Below are 25,972 nucleotides of genomic sequence, written 5' to 3' on the forward strand. Positions count from 1 at the left end.
TGCCCGCGAAGTAATAAAAGTTGCAAATGGTGCCCGTGAAGTAGTAGCAGTTGCCAAAGGTGCCGGCATGGAGGCCTAACCGTCGTAATTGGTGGGCACGAAGCAGTAGCCGTTGCCAATGGTACCCGCAAAGTAATAACCGTTGCCAGTGACGCCCGAGAAGTACTAACATTTGCCAATGGGACTCGGGAAGTAGGAGCAGTTGCCAGTTTTTGTACTCTGTGATATTGCTGGAATATAGCTAATGTGGTGTAAAAACCATACGTAATCTCACACTATCAATAGTACTAGTAGCTAGCTGTCTCCGACGCAAGCCACGTGGAACATTAACTCACAACGTTTGTCTGCCTGGAGGCATTAGCTGCCAAATGGAAGCAGCAGAGAAGTCTTCTGAGTGCCAAACATACATTGTAAGCCTCACGTTGTACAACAATGTTTACTTTCATCCACAGAAAGGAACACAAGCCGTTCCTATGGGAACTTCAAGAGACGTGAAGCACGAAGTATGTACATGCACTTGGATTAGAAATACAACAATGCCCGCCATCGAGCTAAGATTCTGTAGAGGGTTTTAAGTATAAACCGTCATGTCTCTGTCGTTTGTACTTCAGGGTGCGTAATAGAATACCCATTCACAACAGAAATTTTGTACTTGAGGAAGTGTAATGAAATACTTATTGCAGTACTCAGATCTAACCACTTTAAGTCAACACCAGATAACAATCAGCTTCGATTATCTCCCAAAGAGATTCCACATTTCATGGAAGGCACATAGTGCTGACATTTAGCAAAATCGATCTCTAGAAATTAGGGATCACGTCACTTTATCGCTAAGATGACGATTTCCTGTCAGATTCTATTCATATTGTGGATTCATAATGATACGCAATCAACGGGAGGAATTAAAATGATTTTAAGGCAATTTAAATATTGCTAATGGTAGTCTGGAATGTGATTAGCTTTGTTTTTTTCTATTTTAAATATCATGTCCCTGTATTGTGACGTAACTCCCCTGTTAACATAAAATACATGTTAAAATATAGATAGATTTTCTGATAAGTTAACTTGCCACAGGGCAAGTGACTTCAAGAAAGTAACCTGTCCTGACTAATTTTCCACTTGCACTAATTATATGACACAATGTCAGTAATGTTTACTGGACGATTTATCGAAATTTATTATTTATTACGGCTTGGTTATGAGCAGATATGAAATGAAATCCAACTTTATTTGCAGTTTGAAACTTTAAGTGGGAATTATCTAGTAGTTCACGGACAAGTAAGATACCATAATCTGATTGCCCGTAATAAAAAGTGACTTGTCCCGGGTGTCGGGTAATGGGATTTTTTAACCCCTGCATTGTTTATATGTCAAAAAGGAACTGTGAATTATGCCGTAATCCAAAGAGAGGTGAGTCAGATGTCTACATGTCTTTATTCAAAACCATGGATTTGGTGTGGTATTTAATAGTGTGTCAGTGAGCTTTCAGCGCAATTGCAATATTCTAGCAAAATAATCAGAATGGACGGACACAAGAAATGGGCTACCCATATTACACCCAATTGCAAGTGGGGAATGAAAAAGCGATGAGCGTAACTCATAGGGGTACAAAGTGTGAGGTTCATTCCTTATGCGCTTGAGTTACAGTGGTATATTTATCAGAATACTATTGTATGTACATCATAATATATTCAGTGTTAACACGTGTATAACCATTTTGTAAGATGTCAGATGCCTTGATCTTGCCGTACATTCTTCATAGAATACACAAATATAAACAGCCTTATCTTGCCTTCGTGTAAAATGCTTAAATTTCTTCGGTCAATGACGTTTTAACAAGTTTCTGTGTTTCTGTGTCAAACCTCCCAGGGGTGTGACAACTGGAAGAAATATTACCAGCAGCCACGGTTCTCTGTATCATTAACAATTATATGACGTCATAATATGACGCATGCTGTGGCAGGAGTATGTTTGTATATATTACCTCTACATGACGGCGGTCTGATAATCGAGTCTCGACCAGACAATCCAGTGAGCACCTTTCTACGCAATTGCGGATACGATGACATGCATCAGCTAGGTCAACCAGCCTGACGTCTACTCCATTTATAAACCTCTTACAGCGTCAACAATGTGTTTGCTGGAGACTATTTCTGACCCGGGCCTCCACGGGTATGTATTGTTGTAACAAATAAAATAAATACTTCTTTGAACAGTTATCATTTGTACCTATACTGGGTTCATATTCGTGGAGCCAGCGTCGGATTCAGATACTGGAGAGGTTTCAGCATGGACAATATCCCTTGCATCCCTGCAAATCATTCTGTTGTGTTGTTTGTACATTTTGCGGCAGAAAACAGAGAGTTCGGGGCTGTCGGGTGGGGGTAGCCTAGTGGTTAAAGCGTTCGCTTGTCACGCAGAAAACCCGGGTTCCATCTCTGAGACTCCCATAGATACAATGTGTGAAGCCCACTTATGGTGTGCCCCGTCGTGATATTGCTGGTATGTTCCAAAAAGGGGCGTAAAACAATACTCACTCACTTACTCGTGGACTTTACCAAGTGGCAAATGTCTGTCATGTATCACTCGAGGCTGACATGATGCCTCGATGAGAATTTTACAAAGAGCGTGTTTGTGTCGAGTACAGTAACTACATGCACATCATCAGCTGCTTGTCTGTGACCAGTCACAGCAGCAGAAAAACAAACGACAGTGTGTTGATCAACTGGCACTTCATCAAATCTCGGGGCACCTCCCCTGGTGACTGCACATAGCCAAGCAACCATGTACCATGTCTCTTTCAATAATGTTTTAATGTGTAAATATACATCCAGTGCACCCTGTCTACTTCCGACCGGCTTGGGACCAACTGACAAGTCCGAATTAACAATTTCCTGTGTAGTATTTGTTATGATTGCACCTTGGGTAACCAATGAATCCATTCTGACTTTCCAACTGAACATCAACATCCTTGCCACTAACTGAACATCAACATCATCATCGCTAACTTGTCTACTATCCCCACACCCTCAATTCCTTGTCGGGATTCCGAAAGTACGGAATAATGAAATGGAACCTAAAAATAAACAACACTCACCAGTACGTTTTAAAAATAATTCCACATTCTGATTATGTGCCTTAGAGTTTTGCACGCCAAAATCTGGTGATACAACGCATGCGCACATCTCACGTAATTCCATCCGTACTTCACAAGTACACCTTCTAGTTACAGGCATGTTGTAAATTCAGTGTGTAAGTAATGTCCCGGGGAAATTCTTGAATGGTTGTATCTCTCCCAGCAGATCAACTGCAGTGTATCTCAACAGCCTGAATTGATTAATGTTTAAATATATGTAGTAGTTGTAATTGTTCTTGGTAACCATAGGAGTGAAATCATTCTCACTGAAGAGAAACACATCCACGCTCACAAGACACAAGTAACACACCCTCAATGTGTGTACCGTCAAAAGTGGGCCATTGCCAGTTGAATTCACTCGTAGAGTTACTGTGCACGTGCCCGTTGACTGGGGTCTGTCTTTCGTGACGTGGTTCTCTACCAATGAAGTCAGGACGACTCCGGCGCTTCTGTTGTACATCGAGGTATGTAATACGCTTATTGACATCATTAACGTTCAATACAGAGACGAGTTTCCGGGATATTCTGATATGTCCAGAAACAGCTTCACCGTGATTAATGTGTGGTCCCCCTAGTGTTTGCTGTGCAGTGGTTACTGGGCGGTCGTGTCTGTGTTGTAGTCAAGTTGCGTGAAGTTGATGTAGTTACAATCTTTGTTTCCTCTCGGTGTAGTCTTGACATGTCACAGTGTTGGTGTATCCTCTATGATGTGTCACAATGTGGATGTCGTTATCATAATGTATCGCATTGTCAGTAGCCATCATGATGCATCACAGTGTCAGTGTACTTATCATGATATGTCACAGTGTCGGTGAAATTATCGTGATGCATCACAGTGTCAGTGTCGTTATCATGATGTATCACAGTGTTGCTGCAGTTACCATGATGTATCATAGTGTCAGTGTAATTATCATCATGTATCACAGTGTCAGTGTAGTTACCATGATGTATCACAGTGTCAGTGTAGTTATCATGATGTATCACAGTGTCAGTGTAATTATCATGATGTATCACAGTGTCAGTGTAGTTACCATGATGTATCACAGTGTCGGTGTAGTTATCATGATGTATCACAGTGTCAGTGTAGTTACCATGATGTATCACAGTGTCAGTGTAGTTATCATGATGTATCACAGTGTCGGTGTAATTATCATGATGTATCACAGTGTCAGTGTAGTTACCATGATGTATCACAGTGTCAGTGTAGTTATCATGATGTATCACAGTGTCAGTGTAATTATCATGTATCACAGTGTCGGTGTAGTTATCATGATGTATCACAGTGTCAGTGTAGTTATCATGATGTATCACAGTGTCAGTGTAATTATCATGATGTATCACAGTGTCAGTGTAGTTACCATGATGTATCACAGTGTCAGTGTAGTTATCATGATGTATCACAGTGTCAGTGTAGTTACCATGATGTATCACAGTGTCAGTGTAATTATCATGATGTATCACAGTGTCAGTGTAATTATCATGATGTATCACAGTGTCAGTGTAATTATCATGTATCACAGTGTCGGTGTAGTTATCATGATGTATCACAGTGTCAGTGTAGTTATCATGATGTATCACAGTGTCAGTGTAGTTATCATGATGTATCACAGTGTCAGTGTAATTATCATGATGTATCACAGTGTCAGTGTAGTTACCATGATGTATCACAGTGTCAGTGTAGTTATCATCATGTATCACAGTGTCAGTGTAGTTGCCATGATGTATCACAGTGTCAGTGTAATTATCATGATGTATCACAGTGTCAGTGTAGTTACCATGATGTATCACAGTGTCAGTGTAGTTACCATGATGTATCACAGTGTCAGTGTAGTTATCATGATGTATCACAGTGTCGGTGTAGTTATCATCATGTATCACAGTGTCAGTGTAATTATCATGATGTATCACAGTGTCAGTGTAGTTATCATGATGTATCACAGTGTCGGTGTAGTTATCATCATGTATCACAGTGTCAGTGTAATTATCATTGAGATGACGTCAAGTTAGATCATCCAGGGAAAGCAGCGTCTTTATCACGACGGCTGCTTTATCACGTTCGACGACAAAGGATATGTCTATGCAACAGACAGCACCCTGGAACTTCACCTGCGCTCGTGTTCATGCTCCGATACATGTTAATGTGGTTCACGACTCCGACATCAAATACAAACGCATAAGACGCGCAGTTATCCGGAGATAAACTGATATTTGAACTGACAAAAACATACTTGCTTCTGATATTTGTACATACCCGAAATTGTTTACCCCGTATATTCTATGTTTTCTGACTTTATTAAATTCATTGAACGGAATATTTGTCTCTGTTGTTTGTATCAGCTAATTTTAATTAACAACGTGTATTTGGACAAAGAGATAAACAACCCCTCGTGCCTTGTCCAATATTTTCCCTCAACCCATATTTGACCTCGGTCTGATGGCCAAAATGTAAAAATCTCTACATATCACAGTATCAGTGTGGTTATCGTGATCACATCACAGTGTCAGTATAGTTATAGTCAAATGTTCTGTTTGGAGGGTCTTGACGAGTGGGTTCAGATGTGGCACAAAGCCAAATGAATGGACATGATTTAGTAATGCCTGTTTACACCGTAGAGTGCTACGCACAAATTTTGCACTGGCAATCCAGTGGTCCAAGATCGATGGCATAGGCATAGATCCTCGCCGCTGTGCAGCTTGAGAATTACACTCACCGCCAAAAACCTCCGCGGAATTGGTCTTCTGTGACGTACATCCACAGTGTTGAATAGGTTTCTGATATTAAATTGATACCCGGTTGGAGCACCCAACGCACCGGTATCAGCAGACAAATACCTTCGCTGACCACCCTCGTAGCGGACGTCCACGTGTCACGTCATACCGGCAAAACCGCTACATTGTGACCTCTAATTTGCGAAATCGCTTCATACCAGGTACCACAACAGCCCGTAACTCTATAGGAAGACAGACAGCGATATCAGCGACATCAGCGACAATACTGTACGTCGCCGTCTTACTCAGGCTGGTTTACGTTGCCGTCGACCCAATTTTGGTTCACGTTTGACGCCACGACATAGACGTGCTCGGCTGAACTGGGCGGCACTACATCGCAACTGGACAATGGACATTGGCAGAACATCGTCTTCTCAGATGTGTATCGATTTTGTATCGATACCGCAGACGGTGGAGTGAGATTATGGGATCGTCAAGGCGAACGATTCTCAGAACCATGTGTTTTGGAGTGAGATCGTTGGGGAGGGCCTTTCCCCATGTTTTGGGACCACAGCGGGGGACTTCATGTTCAGCATGTAATCTATCAGAACAATGGGCAAGGTCGCCGTAGTGATGTTACTGCGCAGCACTGCATCGACGAAGTGTTCAGACCAGTAATGCATCCATTTATAGCTCGAAGACGTCATCTTGTTTTTCAACAAATTAGCGCGAGAGCGCACCCACCAAGACTGGCACAGACATTCCCCTAGAACAATGACCTCCAGACCATAGATTGGGCAGCTTTACGCCCTGATTTGAACATCGAACACGTTTGGGATGGGATGGAAAGACAAATTCACCAACAGCGAGCATGTCCAGTCAATTTAAAACAACTGCAACAGGAGGTGGTTTTCATATTGATTTATATAATTGGATTTTCACAGCATGTGGAGAATAACACAGTGAGTACTTTCTTTCGAGTTGTAAAAGTAAAAAGATGCCACATGTTTATTCATTGTCAGTATCCTCATTTCATACTATTTGCGTTTCTTTTGGCGGTAAGTATATTTGTCATGTCAGGGGTTACTTTACATGATAAAGATGTTATCACGTTTGTTCTTAAGGGATATGGTGCATCATAGGGGCGTTGGGTGGGATAGCCTAGTGGTTAAAGCGCTTGCTCGTCTCGTTGAAGACCCGGGTTCGATTCCCCACATGGATACAATATGTGAAGCTCATTTCTGGTGACCCCGTTGTGATATTGCTGGAATATTGCTAAAAGCGCCGTAAAACTACACTCACTCTCTATAGGGGGAATAGAAGACAGATCAAGTAACACTATACATTTGTGTCCTGTCCTAATTGTGATAATGTGACGACAATGGTGATGATTATTTTGATGAGATATTCCGTGACAATAAAGTACAATTTTTTATGGATAACAACTTCTTTAGTATTATTATTATATGATGCGACGAGGAAGAAACAAAATATACGTGGCTGATAGGATCAATTAGCAATGATAGTTCAGGGCTCTGATCTGTTGTTTTTATGAGTTCATTGTATGCACATAGGATGACATTTCCCTTGTGTCTACTGATTGAGGGCTTGCGTCTCCGGATTTGAATGGCTTCTGTCAATTACCTTTGGCTTCCTCTTATTGTCACTACATAATTGCCACCATCCTGCGTTGTTGTTAATCAGTTTGATTCAAACCTACTTGTTATTAACTTATCCTATTCATGTTTATAAGTCCTCGCTGTACTACTTCACTCTTGTTGGACAAAGGTATAGGAATCCAAACCGAAACGTCGCATCATGTAATAATAAGGAACTTGTTACTTCGGGAACACCCGGTGTCATCGCCAATATTCCCTGATCTGTTCATATTATTCTCACGACCATGTTTTGATTTGACAACAATGGAATATGTGTCTGGGGACTGTCGAGACAGGGTGTTCTTTGACACTGACGTACTAAATTTACACACGGTCCATCCTGGACATCACAGATCGGGATATACACATCCGGTAGTATTGGGGCAGTAATATAATCAGCTAAAGAATGTTTAAGTTTGTTTTTTTTTCTATCAGGGTTACTGTAAATAATGACCTTTTCCAGATAAACTGCGTCCTTGAAGATCCGACCGTCTTTCTCCAAATGAACCCAGGTAGGGTTATGTTGGTGCCTAAGATTTAAACATATTTTGGGCATCGTTAAGATATGCAAATATTGCCCGCCCCGAATATTATTTGTTTAAATCTTTTTAAAAACGAGCTTTAACAAACACCGTTACATATCTAGCAGCGTTAAAGATACGCACTGACTTAACGATGTAAATCGCCAACGCTAAAGTATGACCACTGTCCAGTTTCTGATACATACACGGAAAGAAAAAAATGGTAAATTATCTGAGAAATGTACAGAAAGAACCACTGAAAAAAGCCAGTGAGGAAAACAGCTGTTTGCGAAAACTTTAGAAAGCACAGACAACGAAAGTTATATTTTGGTAAATGCTTTTGAATGTTGTCATCGGTGCCCACGAAGTAGAAACAGCTGCCAATGGTGCCCGCGTTGTGGTAGAAGCTCCAAGTAGTTCCCGCGAAGTAATAACAGTTGCAAATGGTGCCCGCGAAGTAATAAAAGTTGCAAATGGTGCCCGTGAAGTAGTAGCAGTTGCCAAAGGTGCCGGCATGGAGGCGTAACCGTCGTAATTGGTGGGCACGAAGCAGTAGCCGTTGCCAATGGTACCCGCAAAGTAATAACCGTTGCCAGTGACGCCCGAGAAGTACTAACATTTGCCAATGGGACTCGGGAAGTAGGAGCAGTTGCCAGTTTTTGTACTCTGTGATATTGCTGGAATATAGCTAATGTGGTGTAAAAACCATACATAATCTCACACTATCAATAGTACTAGTAGCTAGCTGTCTCCGACGCAAGCCACGTGGAACATTAACTCACAACGTTTGTCTGCCTGGAGGCATTAGCTGCCAAATGGAAGCAGGAGAGAAGTCTTCTGAGTGCCAAACATACATTGTAAGCCTCACGTTGTACAACAATGTTTACTTTCATCCACAGAAAGGAACACAAGCCGTTCCTATGGGAACTTCAAGAGACATGAAGCACGAAGTATGTACATGCACTTGGATTAGAAATACAACAATGCCCGCCATCGAGCTAAGATTCTGTAGAGGATTTTAAGTATAAACCGTCATGTCTCTGTCGTTTGTACTTCAGGGTGCGTAATAGAATACCCATTCACAACAGAAATTTTGTACTTGAGGAAGTGTAATGAAATACTTATTGCAGTACTCAGATCTAACCACTTTAAGTCAACACCAGATAACAATCAGCTTCGATTATCTCCCAAAGAGATTCCACATTTCATGGAAGGCACATAGTGCTGACATTTAGCAAAATCGATCTCTAGAAATTAGGGATCACGTCACTTTATCGCTAAGATGACGATTTCCTGTCAGATTCTATTCATATTGTGGATTCATAATGATACGCAATCAACGGGAGGAATTAAAATGATTTTAAGGCAATTTAAATATTGCTAATGGTAGTCTGGAATGTGATTAGCTTTGTTTTTTTCTATTTTAAATATCATGTCCCTGTATTGTGACGTAACTCCCCTGTTAACATAAAATACATGTTAAAATATAGATAGATTTTCTGATAAGTTAACTTGCCACAGGGCAAGTGACTTCAAGAAAGTAACCTGTCCTGACTAATTTTCCACTTGCACTAATTATATGACACAATGTCAGTAATGTTTACTGGACGATTTATCGAAATTTATTATTTATTACGGCTTGGTTATGAGCAGATATGAAATGAAATCCAACTTTATTTGCAGTTTGAAACTTTAAGTGGGAATTATCTAGTAGTTCACGGACAAGTAAGATACCATAATCTGATTGCCCGTAATAAAAAGTGACTTGTCCCGGGTGTCGGGTAATGGGATTTTTTAACCCCTGCATTGTTTATATGTCAAAAAGGAACTGTGAATTATGCCGTAATCCAAAGAGAGGTGAGTCAGATATCTACATGTCTTTATTCAAAACCATGGATTTGGTGTGGTATTTAATAGTGTGTCAGTGAGCTTTCAGCGCAATTGCAATATTCTAGCAAAATAATCAGAATGGACGGACACAAGAAATGGGCTACCCATATTATACCCAATTGCAAGTGGGGAATGAAAAAGCGATGAGCGTAACTCATAGGGGTACAAAGTGTGAAGTTCATTCCTTATGCGCTTGAGTTACAGTGGTATATTTATCAGAATACTATTGTATGTACATCATAATATATTCAGTGTTAACACGTGTATAACCATTTTGTAAGATGTCAGATGCCTTGATCTTGCCGTACATTCTTCATAGAATACACAAATATAAACAGCCTTATCTTGCCTTCGTGTAAAATGCTTAAATTTCTTCGGTCAATGACGTTTTAACAAGTTTCTGTGTTTCTGTGTCAAACCTCCCAGGGGTGTGACAACTGGAAGAAATATTACCAGCAGCCACGGTTCTCTGTATCATTAACAATTATATGACGTCATAATATGACGCATGCTGTGGCAGGAGTATGTTTGTATATGTTACCTCTACATGACGGCGGTCTGATAATCGAGTCTCGACCAGACAATCCAGTGAGCACCTTTCTACGCAATTGCGGATACGATGACATGCATCAGCTAGGTCAACCAGCCTGACGTCTACTCCATTTATAAACCTCTTACAGCGTCAACAATGTGTTTGCTGGAGACTATTTCTGACCCGGGCCTCCACGGGTATGTATTGTTGTAACAAATAAAATAAATACTTCTTTGAACAGTTATCATTTGTACCTATACTGGGTTCATATTCGTGGAGCCAGCGTCGGATTCAGATACTGGAGAGCTTTCAGCATGGACAATATCCCTTGCATCCCTGCAAATCATTCTGCTGTGTTGTTTGTACATTTTGCGGCAGAAAACAGAGAGTTCGGGGCTGTCGGGTGGGGGTAGCCTAGTGGTTAAAGCGTTCGCTTGTCACGCAGAAAACCCGGGTTCCATCTCTGAGACTCCCATAGATACAATGTGTGAAGCCCACTTATGGTGTCCCCCGTCGTGATATTGCTGGTATGTTCCAAAAAGGGGCGTAAAACAATACTCACTCACTTACTCGTGGACTTTACCAAGTGGCAAATGTCTGTCATGTATCACTCGAGGCTGACATGATGCCTCGATGAGAATTTTACAAAGAGCGTGTTTGTGTCGAGTACAGTAACTACATGCACATCATCAGCTGCTTGTCTGTGACCAGTCACAGCAGCAGAAAAACAAACGACAGTGTGTTGATCAACTGGCACTTCATCAAATCTCGGGGCACCTCCCCTGGTGACTGCACATAGCCAAGCAACCATGTACCATGTCTCTTTCAATAATGTTTTAATGTGTAAATATACATCCAGTGCACCCTGTCTACTTCCGACCGGCTTGGGACCAACTGACAAGTCCGAATTAACAATTTCCTGTGTAGTATTTGTTATGATTGCACCTTGGGTAACCAATGAATCCATTCTGACTTTCCAACTGAACATCAACATCCTTGCCACTAACTGAACATCAACATCATCATCGCTTACTTGTCTACTATCCTCACACCCTCAATTCCTTGTCGGGATTCCGAAAGTACGGAATAATGAAATGGAACCTAAAAATAAACAACACTCACCAGTACGTTTTAAAAATAATTCCACATTCTGATTATGTGCCTTAGAGTTTTGCACGCCAAAATCTGGTGATACAACGCATGCGCACATCTCACGTAATTCCATCCGTACTTCACAAGTACACCTTCTAGTTACAGGCATGTTGTAAATTCAGTGTGTAAGTAATGTCCCGGGGAAATTCTTGAATGGTTGTATCTCTCCCAGCAGATCAACTGCAGTGTATCTCAAAAGCCTGAATTGATTAATGTTTAAATATATGTAGTAGTTGTAATTGTTCTTGGTAACCATAGGAGTGAAATCATTCTCACTGAAGAGAAACACATCCACGCTCACAAGACACAAGTAACACACCCTCAATGTGTGTACCGTCAAAAGTGGGCCATTGCCAGTTGAATTCACTCGTAGAGTTACTGTGCACGTGCCCGTTGACTGGGGTCTGTCTTTCGTGACGTGGTTCTCTACCAATGACGTCAGGACGACTCCGGCGCTTCTGTTGTACATCGAGGTATGTAATACGCTTATTGACATCAGTAACGTTCAATACAGAGACGAGTTTCCGGGATATTCTGATATGTCCAGAAACAGCTTCACCGTGGTTAATGTGTGGCCCCCCTAGTGTTTGCTGTGCAGTGGTTACTGGGCGGTCGTGTCTGTGTTGTAGTCAAGTTGCGTGAAGTTGATGTAGTAACAATCTTTGTTTCCTCTCGGTGTAGTCTTGATATGTCACAGTGTTGGTGTATCCTCTATGATGTGTCACAATGTGGATGTCGTTATCATGATGTATCGCATTGTCAGTAGCCATCATGATATGTCACAGTGTCGGTGTAGTTATCCTGATGCATCACAGTGTCGGTGTAGTTATCATGATGTATCACAGTGTCGGTGTAGTTATCATGATGTATCACAGTGTCAGTGTACTTATCATGATATATCACAGTGTCGGTGTAGTTATCATGATGTATCACAGTGTCGGTGTAGTTATCATGATGTATCACAGTGTCGGTGTAGTTATCATGATGTATCACAGTGTCGGTGTAGTTATCATGATGTATCACAGTGTCAGTGTACTTATCATGATATATCACAGTGTCGGTGTAGTTATCATGATGTATCACAGTGTCGGTGTAGTTATCATGATATATCACAGTGTCGGTGTAGTTATCATGATGTATCACAGTGTCAGTGTACTTATCATGATATATCACAGTGTCGGTGTAGTTATCATGATGTATAACAGTGTCAGTGTACTTATCATGATATATCACAGTGTCGGTGTAGTTATCATGATGTATCACAGTGTCGGTGTAGTCATCATGATGTATCACAGTGTCAGTGTACTTATCATGATATATCACAGTGTCGGTGTAGTTATCATGATGTATCACAGTGTCAGTGTACTTATCATGATATGTCACAGTGTCAGTGTACTTATCATGATATGTCACAGTGTCGGTGTAGTTATCGTGATGCATCACAGTGTCAGTGTAGTTATCATGATGTATCACAGTGTCAGTGTAATTATCATGTATCACAGTGTCGGTGTAGTTATCATGATGTATCACAGTGTCAGTGTAATTATCATGTATCACAGTGTTGGTGTAGTTATCATGATGTATCACAGTGTCGGTGAAGTTATCGTGATGCATCACAGTGTCAGTGTAGTTATCATGATGTATCACAGTGTCAGTGTAATTATCATCATGTATCACAGTGTCAGTGTAGTTATCATGATGTATCACAGTGTCGGTGTAGTTATCATCATGTATCACAGTGTCAGTGTAATTATCATTGAGATGACGTCATGTTAGATCATCCAGGGAAAGGAGCGTCTTTATCACGACGGCTGCTTTATCACGTTCGACGACAAAGGATATGTCTATGCAACAGACAGCACCCTGGAACTTCACCTGCGCTCGTGTTCATGCTCCGATACATGTTAATGTGGTTCACGACTCCGACATCAAATGCAAACGCATAAGACGCGCAGTTATCCGGAGATAAACTGATATGTGAACTGACAAAAACATACTTGCTTCTGATATTTGTACATACCCGAAATTGTTTACCCCGTATATTCTATGTTTTCTGACTTTATTAAATTCATTGAACGGAATATTTGTCTCTGTTGTTTGTATCAGCTAATTTTAATTAACAACGTGTATTTGGACAAAGAGATAAACAACCCCAAGTCTTGTCCAATATTTTCCCTCAACCCATATTTGACCTCGGTCTGATGGCCAAAATGTAGTGTAAAAATCTCTACATATCACAGTGTGGTATCAGTGTGGTTATCGTGATACATCACAGTGTCAGTATAGTTATAGTCAAATGTTCTGTTTGGAGGGTCTTGACGAGTGGGTTCAGAAACAAAACCAAATGAATGGACACATTGTGTTCCCTCAAAATGTTATAAACGCGTGTGATTTAGTAATGCCTGTTTACACCGTAGAGTACTACGCACAAATTTTGCACTGGCAATCCAGTGGTCCAAGATCCATGGCATAGGCATAGATGGATGAACCATGTGTTTTGGAGTGAGACCGTTGGGGAGGGCCTTTCCCCATGTTTTGGGACCACAGCTGGGGACTTCATGTTCAGCATGTAATCTATCAGAACAATGGGCAAGGTCGCCGTAGTGGTGTTACTGCGCAGCACTGCATCGACGAAGTGTTCAGACCAGTAATGCATCCATTTATAGCTCGAAGACGTCATCTTGCTTTTCAACAAATTAGCGTGAGAGCGCACCCACCAAGACTGGCACAGACATTCCCTTAGAACAATGACCTCCAGACCATAGATTGGGCAGCTTAACGCCCTGATTTGAACATCAAACACGTTTGGGATGGGATGGAAAGACAAATTCACCAACAGGGAGCATGTCCAGTCAACTTAAAACAACTGCAACAGGAGGCGGTTTTCATATTGATTTACATGTATATAATTGGATTTTCACAGCATGTGGAGAATAACACAGTGAGTACTTTCTTTCGAGTTGTAAAAGATGATATATGTTTACTCATTGTCAATATCCTCATTTCATACTATTTGCGTTTCTTTTGGCGGTAAGTATATTTGTCATGTCAGGGGTTACTTTACATGATAAAGATGTTATCACGTTTGTTCTTAAGGGATATGGTGCATCATAGGGGCGTTGGGTGGGATAGCCTAGTGGTTAAAGCGCTTGCTCGTCTCGTTGAAGAACCGGTTTCGATTCCCCACATGGATACAATATGTGAAGCTCATTTCTGGTGACCCCGTTGTGATATTGCTGGAATATTGCTAAAAGCGCCGTAAAACTACATTCACTCTCTATAGGGGGAATAGAAGACAGATAGAACACTATAGATTTGTGTCCTGTCCTAATTGTGATAATATGACGACAATGGTGATGATTATTTTGATGAGAAAGACACTGGCATTTACATTTTAGAACATGTTACACATTAACCATTTATAAATATTAGTTTTAGTGGTCATAAGCAGGGATATACATGAGACGTCATGATATATGTCAGCCCACTTGTCAAGAGCCTCGTGGATGAGTTGCACAAAACGTCATTGTGCAACCCTCCGGCGAGCTTCAGTTGAAGAACTATCTCCGGTGATGGTGAATTACTAACAGTTGTGACTTTGAGTGATATCCTGAGGTATGTGTAAATTTAGTTGTGCTTTCTAAGAGAAACCGGCCAACCTATACCACGCAAACAGTCTCCATATTAGTGTGTCATTTGAATGAAGTACTTCTTTATACCCGTGATGAGCAGTAAAACATTTTCCTTTAGTGGTGTCACTGTCATCATTACATGTGTTGTTTGACTGAAAGCAATAGGCTTGATAGGATTTATAGGCTTGTATATGATGTCACAAGTTATACAGGCTTGTATATCACTTTGGGGGTTTGTAGAATCATTCTATTAGATGTAAGGGGTTGTATATCTTTACAGTAGCCTTGTATGAGTTTGTTTATCATATGAATATGTATACGGAAGTGTATATCATGTGAAAAGGTTTATGGGTTTGTATATCATTCTAATGGGTATAGGGTATTGTTTCAAACACGTCACGATTTAATTCTGGACTCACAAAAGTCCAGAAACTCTCCGCACTTCGGCCACTTTCTGACAAAAGATTTAGCAAAAATAAACATGCAGTTGTTACGAATATCTGCTAAGGATGAAATAATGCAAAATATTTTCTCGAAAACACAGAATTTAAACTTGCTCGCCCATAGCCTGACTATCCGATCCCGTTAGTCGCATCTTACCACAAGCACAGTCGCCTTTTATGGCAAGCATGATTTTCTGTAGACCTATTCCATCCCGGACCTTCACCGTTCCCTTGTTTTGGAGGTACCAAATGAAGGAATGTGTGTTTATAAGTACTATGACACAGATTTCAACTCATTTGTGCGAAATTCTGCTAATTTAGAGCGATATTAAAACATTTCGCCCATGGGCGAAAAATATTTTGAGCGAGAGGCGAGAATATTTACTTTTACTCCAAACACAGTTATAAATGTCAGTCCACGGTGGGCAAAACACTTTGACCCACTAGCACTTAACTTAATTTCAAAATTTAGCACTTTTGGTTTGCAAAACAACATACATTCATGTCTGCATAACTATCCTGTTACTTGACAAAATTCTTTATACGTTTTATGAAAACTCAATGCAAATTGCTTCAGTTTATCTTTTTATCTATGTCCGTTGAAAAAAAAATCAAAAGAAATTAGTGATGAAAACAACTGTAGTGTGTGTTAACATATAACACGTCACGTCGGCAATATGTCAGCCATATCTTTACGTGACCCAAATAAACTTCGATAACGAATAGATAATATTATACAACATGTCGGTAAGGGACAGTAAATAAGATCTAAAATATCAATCAGATTCAAACCCAGCATTTAATGTGTATATAATAGCAACATTCGGACACTACACAAAATAAAAACAGGCCGCAGACCGTCAGCAACTGACGGGGGCTTATAGTACATAGATCTATCTATGACAGTCTCTTTTCCCGTCATTGTCAGGTTAAGTGACCTCATTTCTTTACCAGATTAAATACATAATTCAAATGGTGTATCTATCTTACAGTAATGTGACAGACAGAACTGACCCATCAGATTGACGTACGCATGCGTAGCTAACGCATTCTCGCTATCTCACTATCTTTCTTTAGACTGATGTTTGTTACTACTAAAAATAGTCGGGTGGACTGTACCGGTGCTAGAGAGAGAGAGGGAGAGAGAGAGAGAGAGAGAGAGAGAGAGAGACAGAGAGAGACAGAGAGAGAGAGCCATCACTTACACTTACAAACATAAACATAAATCTCCTACAAGTATAAGCCTGGTTTATCTAAATTTACTTCAAATGTTTTGAGACTTACGTGCCGTCACAAGAAGACAATAATTTGACACAATCTTTTCAGCCTCCGAAATGTGTAAGAATAAAATACCTCCAGCTACCAACAATGTCAACAAGAACATATATGAAACCCTTGCATCAACATGCCTTTTAGATTGAATGAGTTGATAAATTATTCTAGAGCAATGAATGAAATGTAACCTCAAGGTTCATGAGCACATAAAAGCCATGTTTATCCCATACATTCAACTATTTTCTGGTTTCCGCAGTGTGTAAGTTCTTTGTTTCCGTTCACCGAAGTTATCATATACCATAGAGAGAAAAAGACCATAAGCAGGAAGGAAGACCATGATAGCCTATTGAGATAGTCTACATGTTAGTGCAGTGGCAAAATAAGGAGAGATAGGTCTACCGGAGGTATAGCAAGATCTATCTAGTACCGTTGGAAAGCTTTCCACTTGAAAGTGTCAGGGAGTATGTCAAAATGAGAGCAGAGAGCATTTCACCTACATATAAAAGAATACATCTTCACTATGAATGGTGATTTTATCATTTTTGAGAATGCATATGATGATCCATATTGTCTGAGCTATGTCAGACAATAAGGTCAGTGTCAAAGGACTCGGTCACAATAACTCCCTTTGTTCCTATTCTTGCATGAAAATCTATGTTTTAACCTCTCATCTTTCTTAACTGCTAAGTATGAATTGCATAGACCACAATGTATTTGGTATCATAAGACACCTGAAAGACTCAGCTTTGTGACTAAATACATTTCATACCAGTAATTGTTAGGGCACGTACGATTCAGGGCGTTTCCATGGTTATCATGCATTTTAATTGTATGCATTATATCATGCCTTTATGTAACTAAATATTGCTTCTCCAGCATGTTTACTGGTTTTAATGATATCCTGCTCCATGGGTGATAAATAACGTGTGCATAAACACCTTCAAGGTTAAAGGTCAAGGCCACATTTATCATTTTCGAAGCAAATATAGAGTAAAATTGAATATTGCCTCATAAATGGTTGGTATGTGAACACAAAAAACCCAATTACAATGGTTCAGAACTCAGAGTCAGTATTATATTAAACCAAGTGTTACCAAAGAGTCGTGCAAAAATGCTGTTTTCGGGGTGTCACTGTGGCAACCAGATCTTTCTATGACATTCTCTATGTGAATGAATCCAAGATAGTAACACTTTGCTTGATCCATATGTTTTAGTGATTGTTTGTGTAACATACAGCTCAACCGTTTACAAACATGATATGGACATACAAATTGTTTAAAGATCAAGGTCAAATAAACGTGCTCGATAACTTCAGAAACATGTCAAATTCAAATTTTGCAGCAAATCTCAACACTAATTCCATTTTCTTTTTCCTCACTTTTGGGGGTTTGTAAACGCAAATATTATACATGAATCGTCATTTTCGATACCAGATTCTCTGCTTATAAAATTCGATGTTGCAAATTTTAAAACTGGTGTATAGTACCATCTGGAGAGCTTGGGGAGGAAAGAGGGTATTTCTGTGGAAATATATGGATGACTTTCAATGACTTTCCTAGTTTTGTAATATATTCAAGACAAACTATAAGTTTTCCTGTTTTATATGTTTAAGTGATTATTTGTTTTGTATATCAATCATGACGGTACTGTGCACGCCATACCATTACAATGTCTGCACAACATTTCCATACATAAGGAGTGAGTGAGTTTTACGCCGCACTCAGCAATATTCCAAGCTGTATGACGATGGTTTGTAAATAATCGAATCTGGACCAGACAATCGCGTGATCAAAACCATGAGCATCGATCTGGGCAATAGGGATACAATGACGTGTCAAGCACTCGATCTCGTAAGTCGCCTCTTACGACTAGCACCTGCATGGGCTGCTGAAGATCAGTTCTTTCCTGGATCTTCATGGGTCTGTATAGGTGATGTCAGTTACGATATTGAATACCGTATACCAGACATACCATCTGGACAAAACGGCCAATATTACAATCTACTAAGGTTCTCCGTCTTGTGCTTCAGAGAAAAGTTATGATATTTATACAGACGGATCATAAATTTGAACACTGAACACTGGAAATAATACGATCTTTCCCCTTCCCTCAACTCCGGCTTCGCTCGAGCAGTCAAAAGCAGCTTAAACATCACACATGTATCTTGAATTGTGTTTATATCCATAGGTCTTGAATTGTGTTTATATCCATACATTAGTATTATATCTGCCTAAATATCACTCTGTGGCGTTACGAAATACCACATGTAAAGACAACCGGCTTAGTGTTTGAAGCCAAAACATTGCTCAAAGTGAAGCTCTGTTCTACATATTCTCAACAAAGACACTGTATCACGAGCGTTCGGTACGACTTGGTCCGGGCTCTCCAAATTAGCTTAAAATCCACACATGTCATACAAAATGCCAGATAGAGATATCTGGCCAGTTCAAGTCCCAACATATCCTCAATGAAAAGTGTTCAGCCTCGTCTCACCCCTACCCCCCCTCTCCCCCCCCTCTCTCTCTCTCTTTCTCTGTTTAATATTTCTTTTTTTCTGAAACGGTAGAAGTTTACCATACCTTTTACTGTGAAATCCAACAAGCCTGATGCACTTGCCGTGGGTTTGTTTTTATAATTTCGTATGCTCAAACCATATAACCAGAACATGCCACGTCATTAGGCATGTCTCATTTTAGTTTATATCTTTACTAAACTCATGTTATGTGTAAATCATCATTATTACTTGACCTCACTCTCAAACGGGAAAGACGGGCAATGAAATATTTAACTCGAACCCGTAACAACCTTAACAATAATTATTAACAGGGGTAAATACCCCAAACCTTTTTGACAAAACTTACAGGAAATTAAACAACGACTTGAATTATATACCACAGAATATAACACAAACCTGTATTACAAATCACTTCCTCCAAATATCCTGGTCAACACAAAACTTACTGAACACAATATACTTAATAGATTCACAGTGGAAGCATTCATAGAACAAAATTACAATCCACAAGATAGTCTTCACATTTCTGCTGAAGAAATGGTAATTACTGGTTTTGTTATCTACATACCCGATAAAAGCCTAACACAAACATATAATCTCCCATTAAACACCAATATTTCTCAGTCATAGTTGAGGCCTTACAAACATCTGACCAAACAAACACCACTATCTGCATTCTTACGGATACCTTAAGCTCCATACAAGCTCTCAAAAATTGCTCTACAACAAAAAGACCACATCTAACAAATAAGATATACAGAAGAATACCATACCACCAAAATAGAAAAAAAAATCAAATACATTTTATCTGGATCCCGTCACATGTCGGAGTCCATGGCAACGAAATGGCAAACCAAGCTGCCATCTCGGATTTAAAGAAACACACAAATAAAATACCTTACTCCAAAACAACCCTAATAAACAAAGTTAACAATAAAATAATAGATAATCAGACTTGGCAAAAGAAAAATGATAATATTATCTTCTCTATCAAATTCGACAAACACAAAATGTAAAGATTATCTCGAAACATGCCATCTTTTACGGCTCAAAATATTATAAACACAGAGCTCCATTTACCAATGCTTGAAAACAGTTCCTCAGTAATGCTAACCGTTTGATCTCAAGCACATTCTAACAAACCCCAAATTAATTAAACCACTGATTTGATGTCTCATTCCATGCGAACATGCCATGCGTACCACACGTGTTTAGAGCAGTTCACTTTCACGTCATCGTTCTCTCTGTACATGGGCTACCGTTCTCCCATGGACATGCCCATGGGCGAGCGAGTTTAAATTTGACTTTTCGAAACATGTTTTCACCCTTAGCACATATTCATAACAGCTGCATGTTTATTTTTGTCAAATCCCTTGCGAGAGAGTGGCAACAGTGCGGAGAGTTTCTGGACCTTTGTGAGTCCAGAATTAAATCGTGACGTGTTTGTAAATAATGTCAACAGGTATATGGTCTTGTGGGTCACGTTACAAGGTATACACTATTGTGTATCATTTCAGCAGGTGTACTGACAAGCATATATATACATATTTAACTATGTTTCTGCAGATGGTACCATGGATGCTAAAGACAACGAGGAAGCAAAAGGTAAGTATGAGATAATGTAGAAACATTAAAGCAAACGGTTTTCGTCTTTTAAATCCACTAAAAAGTTTATTTATTTTCGTCTTTTATAAACTGCACTCCCTAATTGCAAACGCTAAATCAGCTATAACCATGTCTGTCTGCCTCTCTCTCTCTCTCTCTCTCTCTCTCTCTCCCTCTCTCTCTCTCTCTCTCTACCACCGGTTATAAACACACATGACCAGTTGTGGTACAGTCCACCCGACTATTTTTAGTAGTAACAGACATCAGTCTTAAGAAAGATAGTGAGATAGCGAGAATGCGTTAGCTACGCATGCGTACGTCAATCTGATGGGTCAGTTCTGCCTGTCACGTCACTGTAAGATAGATACACCATTTGAATTATGTATTTAATGCATGACAATGTATTCATACGATTTTTGTGGGTGGAGCCCCTAAATAACTAACCACCAGACGTTATCATTAAGGAAATGAAGAAGTTATTTTGTCATGTTACTCTACCACACATTATCACATCTGTCAAAGGTCGCAAATTTGATAACAACAAAGTGAGATCACATTTAGACAGCAAGGGCAGTACCTACCCTGTCACTCAGAATGAAACCAGGGCGTCTTATGCAGAGATAGTAATACGACCTCTCAAGATAACCATGTACAGATACTTTACTTACAAACATAGGTATCTGAACATTTTGCATGACTTACATATCCCCAGTAATCAAAGACCCCACATACACAAGACTTGGCGAATGATTATAATCGAAGACCCCACAGATCGTTGGTTACCAAGTCATTTAGGCACAGCATGAGTGAGTGAATGAGTTAAGTTTTATGCCGCACTAAGCACTATTCCAGCTATATCGCAGCTTTCTGTAAATAATAAAGTCTGGATCAAACAATCCAGTGATCAACATAGTCAACAGTGTTACGACAAGCATAGTGGCCTTTTATGGCAAGCATCGATTGCTGAAGGCCTATTCTACCCCAGACGTTCACGGGTCACAATGTATCTGAACTTGTGCTTAACACACAGTGCATTGCCCTCCAATCTAGCCCAAACAAGTCAAACCCAAAGCAGTGAAGATGAAAGAAAGAAGAAACTTAAGAAAGAAAGAGAGAAAGCCTTTAAATTTAGAGTAGGGATCACGTGCGACTCACACCGTGACTATCTGCTGTGGATATGTCCAGTTGTTTGCCAGATGTATTTACCCCAGTAATGCTGACAGATTTGTGTCAGTGCATGAGGCAGCTCCTCAAAAACCGAATGGTAATCTAACGATTGACCGAAGTCTTGAATCAGGCAATCTAATGTAGACTACAATCTAATGTAAATGCATACATAGCCCCAGTACCAGAGATAACGACCAGAATCAAACCTAATGTCCAACCAGAATCAAGGCAAACCAAGATAGGGATCAACTCCTGAGGGATCTGGAACCATTGAACCATTGAACCATTTGCAGTCCAGACATTCCAAGGGTGAACATCTCTGAAGAAGCTGTGGGCACTGTAGACCCACCAGAAGACAAGAACACGCCAAGCTGTGATGAGTGTGGGATTTTATTTAAGAATGGCCATGACTTGCAAAGGAGGACCTGGTGTCTGAGAATGGCTGGGACAAAGAGGAAGATATCCTGCGTCCAGGAGAGACATCAAGAGTTACTGATGCTGATGAAGGGAGAGAAGTCAAAGGGTCTGAATATATGTGGGGTCAAACGCTGAAAGGTTGTAAGGAAGATATGTGGAAAAGGAAGAAGGAATATAAAGACAAAGGAAAGAGCTAGACATGGATAGAAAATAAGCTTAAGAAATGTTGGGAAACTGCATTGTGACATCCAGTGCCAGTTATTTTGGCTGTGGTCCATTCTTTAGGAGAAAGTGAGAGCCCTGGACCCTGATATGGACCTCAAAGACATGACCGCTAAAATCAGTCAGTAGATGAAACCTAGAGTGATGGATATTCTATATTCATGCAGACTTAAACCAGGCTTGTTGATAGGTCTGAGGATGAAAAAACACATAACATTCCTTTGTATTAAATGATCATAAACTGATTATGTCATGCGTTGCACTGTGAATAGATGCATTGCATTAAAAAGTGTATCCTGTGTATTTTACTTGTGTAATGGTCAGCATGCACTGATTTGTATATGTAATAAAGTGTATAAATATGTAGTAAAGGGATCTAAATCTAAAACCAAAGTGGCTTTCTTCAAGTGAACTGCAGCCAAATATGGGTAAAAAATTTGAATGCCTCAAAAGTGAGTTTTTTTCAAACGTTTGGCGGTATTGACAAGTTCTACACTGACATGCTTTCGCACATTGATCATGCGGCCAAAACAGGAGTTATTCAACAGTTTGAAAAAAATTGTCAGCTTTTTTTGTAGACTCTCTAAGTCTCTCTGCATTTTAAGAAATATACTGTTCGAGCCAATATCTGCATGAACTGAATAGCTCTATGAATTCTCCTGTGAACCAATCCATGACTTACATAAAACTTTAAATTTCTGTAATGTGAGACATACTTCTTCTTGTTGAACACATTAGGTACCAGCTTCCTGTTTGGTTTACCCTTTATCTCTAGGTTCTTTTTCAATTCCCTGGAATATTCAGAGGGCATGTCCCAGCCATTTTCATAGATTCAGAGGCGAGAGGATAGTCACCGTGTGCTTCTTTTAAATGCAGTCTAAATCCACTTCCCGAGAATTTTCACAATGGAAGCAGTGGTAAACATGGATTGCCCGAGTGTGTCGCAGCAGACCCTTGTTATGGTTGAAGCTCTTAGGGCAACAAGTGACATTTAAAAGCTGTTTGCTTAAGTGTTGATACGTTTTTTGCCCACAACTCAATCCCTTTCAAGTTTACCCCAGGATCCGTGCTACAGTTCTGTAGCTGTGTGCATGTCTCTAAGTCAATGATGGACGCAACGCTGTTGAGAAATTGTCCTTTCATGTCCCCATTCAGGACAAAAGGAATGAAGTATCAATGTTTTCAGGGCTGTAATTGTATTTGGACTAGGTAAATGTAATGTAATGAATGATGGAAATAAGTTCTAACCCGGTTCTTCGCAGGTCGTTTACATTTATGAAAGCCCATTGTCAATGAATAAAGTGAGTGAGTGAGTGAGTTTAGGTTTACGCCGCTTTTTAGCAATATTCCAGCAATATCACGGCGGGGGACACCAGAAAATGGGCTTCATACATTGTACCGATGTGGGGAATCGAACCCGGGTCTTCTTCGTTACCACTAGGCTACCCCACCGCCCCAAATGAATAAAGACTCTATTTTCTGATCAAACACCGCCATAGCCAGTTTCCTCCTTGCCAAACCAGTTTCGTCCAATATACTGATGTATACTCTTAATAAAGGTAGGGACACACCATTTTCAGTTTACGACTGAAAAAACTTGGGACATGTATCGGAGTCAATCAATGTTGATATGATAATAATGGCTCTTCCTTATGACTATGGTTGTTTGTGCAGTAATGGGGTTCCAGTCTTCCTGAAGCGCCCGTCCAAGTGTCTCAAGCACAGTCGGCAGCATTTGGCGTTGACACACACATCTCCCTGCCATGTCCCAGGTGTGTTGCTAGGGGAGGTTATTGACGATATGTGCATGGTGAGCACATGCGTTATCATCCTGAAAGGCAAAATGACGACCGAAATGCCTAGTAAATGGGACAACAAAGGGCGTCAGTATGTTTTTCCAGGGATTCTGCTCTGTGACAGATTTGAGAGAGTGATACTGCGGGCCTTCGAATTGCACTGATTCGGTCAGTTATAGTAATACCACCCTATACCATTAGTGACCCACTCGTCACCATACCCAACCACGCCGGCCAAGGAAGTCTAAAGTGAATCTTGAGTCATCCAAAACAAGACCAGCGACGATTTCTTCAGTGTCTACGTGCTCCACACCATTTTTTAATGATGATAACAAGCTTGAATACGAAGCTCACAGAATCCATTGTTTTCAAGTAATGATCAAGATTTGGAGGCCATTCTTAAACTTACCATGGTTTGTCTTTGTATCTACAGAGCTAGGAGACGTCACGTGACTAATCTACGCCGCGGAAATCTACAATAACGTAGTTTTTATGTACAGTTTCTTATGATGATAACAAGGTGCATTTATTAAGTAATGTCGTCAGTCAACAACATGCTTAGGATACTTTTATTCCTGTAAAACTAATTATTTTAACCATTTCTAGTATCTTATTCTAAAACGGAATGTACATAATTTTTAAATAGCATATAGGCATATTGTGTCTCATAAGCCTTATTGGCTGGGTGAATGAATATTTTATTGCTCCAAATGTGTATTTTTATTTCATGTAATAATTCTCTGTCATATACACAGATGTCGCACATCCATCATTCCTGGGCGCAGATACGACCTCCCCGACACAGGTGCCCACTGCAAGCACATCCTTGTCCAAACAAACCACAGCATCAAGCAAATATCAAAATGGTAAATCTTCAGAACTATTTCAGCAACACGTTGAACTAATTATCTGTGCTGCCAAAAATGCCAGTACATGAATAATATGTTATAGGGTATACATGCATAGCTGGTAATGTTTCAATTACGATTTACGCCTGACTCACCAGTGGTCCAACTGTTTGACAGCTGTAAACAATCTATTCAGGACCAGACAATCTCGTGACTGACAGCATGAGTATCGATGTACACAGTTGGGATATTATGACATACATCAACCAAATCTGTCCACCTGAACCTGCTGGTAGCTGCCTTCGAATCTTCACGGAGCATAGACAAAAGCTGTAAACAGCGTGATTCCTTACTGAATCAAACACTTATATATGTGTTTGTCACATGCTTGTTGAGTTAAATGTCGATTGAATCCACGATATTGGGTGGGCGTCGTGCAGTGTTGGTTTTAATG

The 25,972-nt window shown here is 40.1% G+C and overlaps 1 protein-coding gene across 1 annotated transcript in view; it reads left to right on the top strand.

The window, feature by feature from the left end:
* The first annotated feature begins 15,142 nt into the window (after positions 1-15,142).
* Positions 15,143-25,972, top strand: part of LOC137297240 (uncharacterized) — a 30,133-nt gene continuing 19,303 nt past the window's right edge. Inside the window, exons 1-3 of the mRNA XM_067829254.1 lie at positions 15,143-15,213; positions 21,030-21,068; positions 25,426-25,536. Coding sequence (XP_067685355.1) covers positions 21,038-21,068; positions 25,426-25,536 — 142 coding nt within the window. The 5' untranslated portion in view covers positions 15,143-15,213; positions 21,030-21,037. The remainder of the gene's footprint in view (positions 15,214-21,029; positions 21,069-25,425; positions 25,537-25,972) is intronic.

This window comes from Haliotis asinina, chromosome 9 (assembly GCF_037392515.1).
Source record: "Haliotis asinina isolate JCU_RB_2024 chromosome 9, JCU_Hal_asi_v2, whole genome shotgun sequence".
In the NCBI taxonomy this organism is placed as follows: Eukaryota; Metazoa; Mollusca; class Gastropoda; order Lepetellida; family Haliotidae; genus Haliotis; species Haliotis asinina.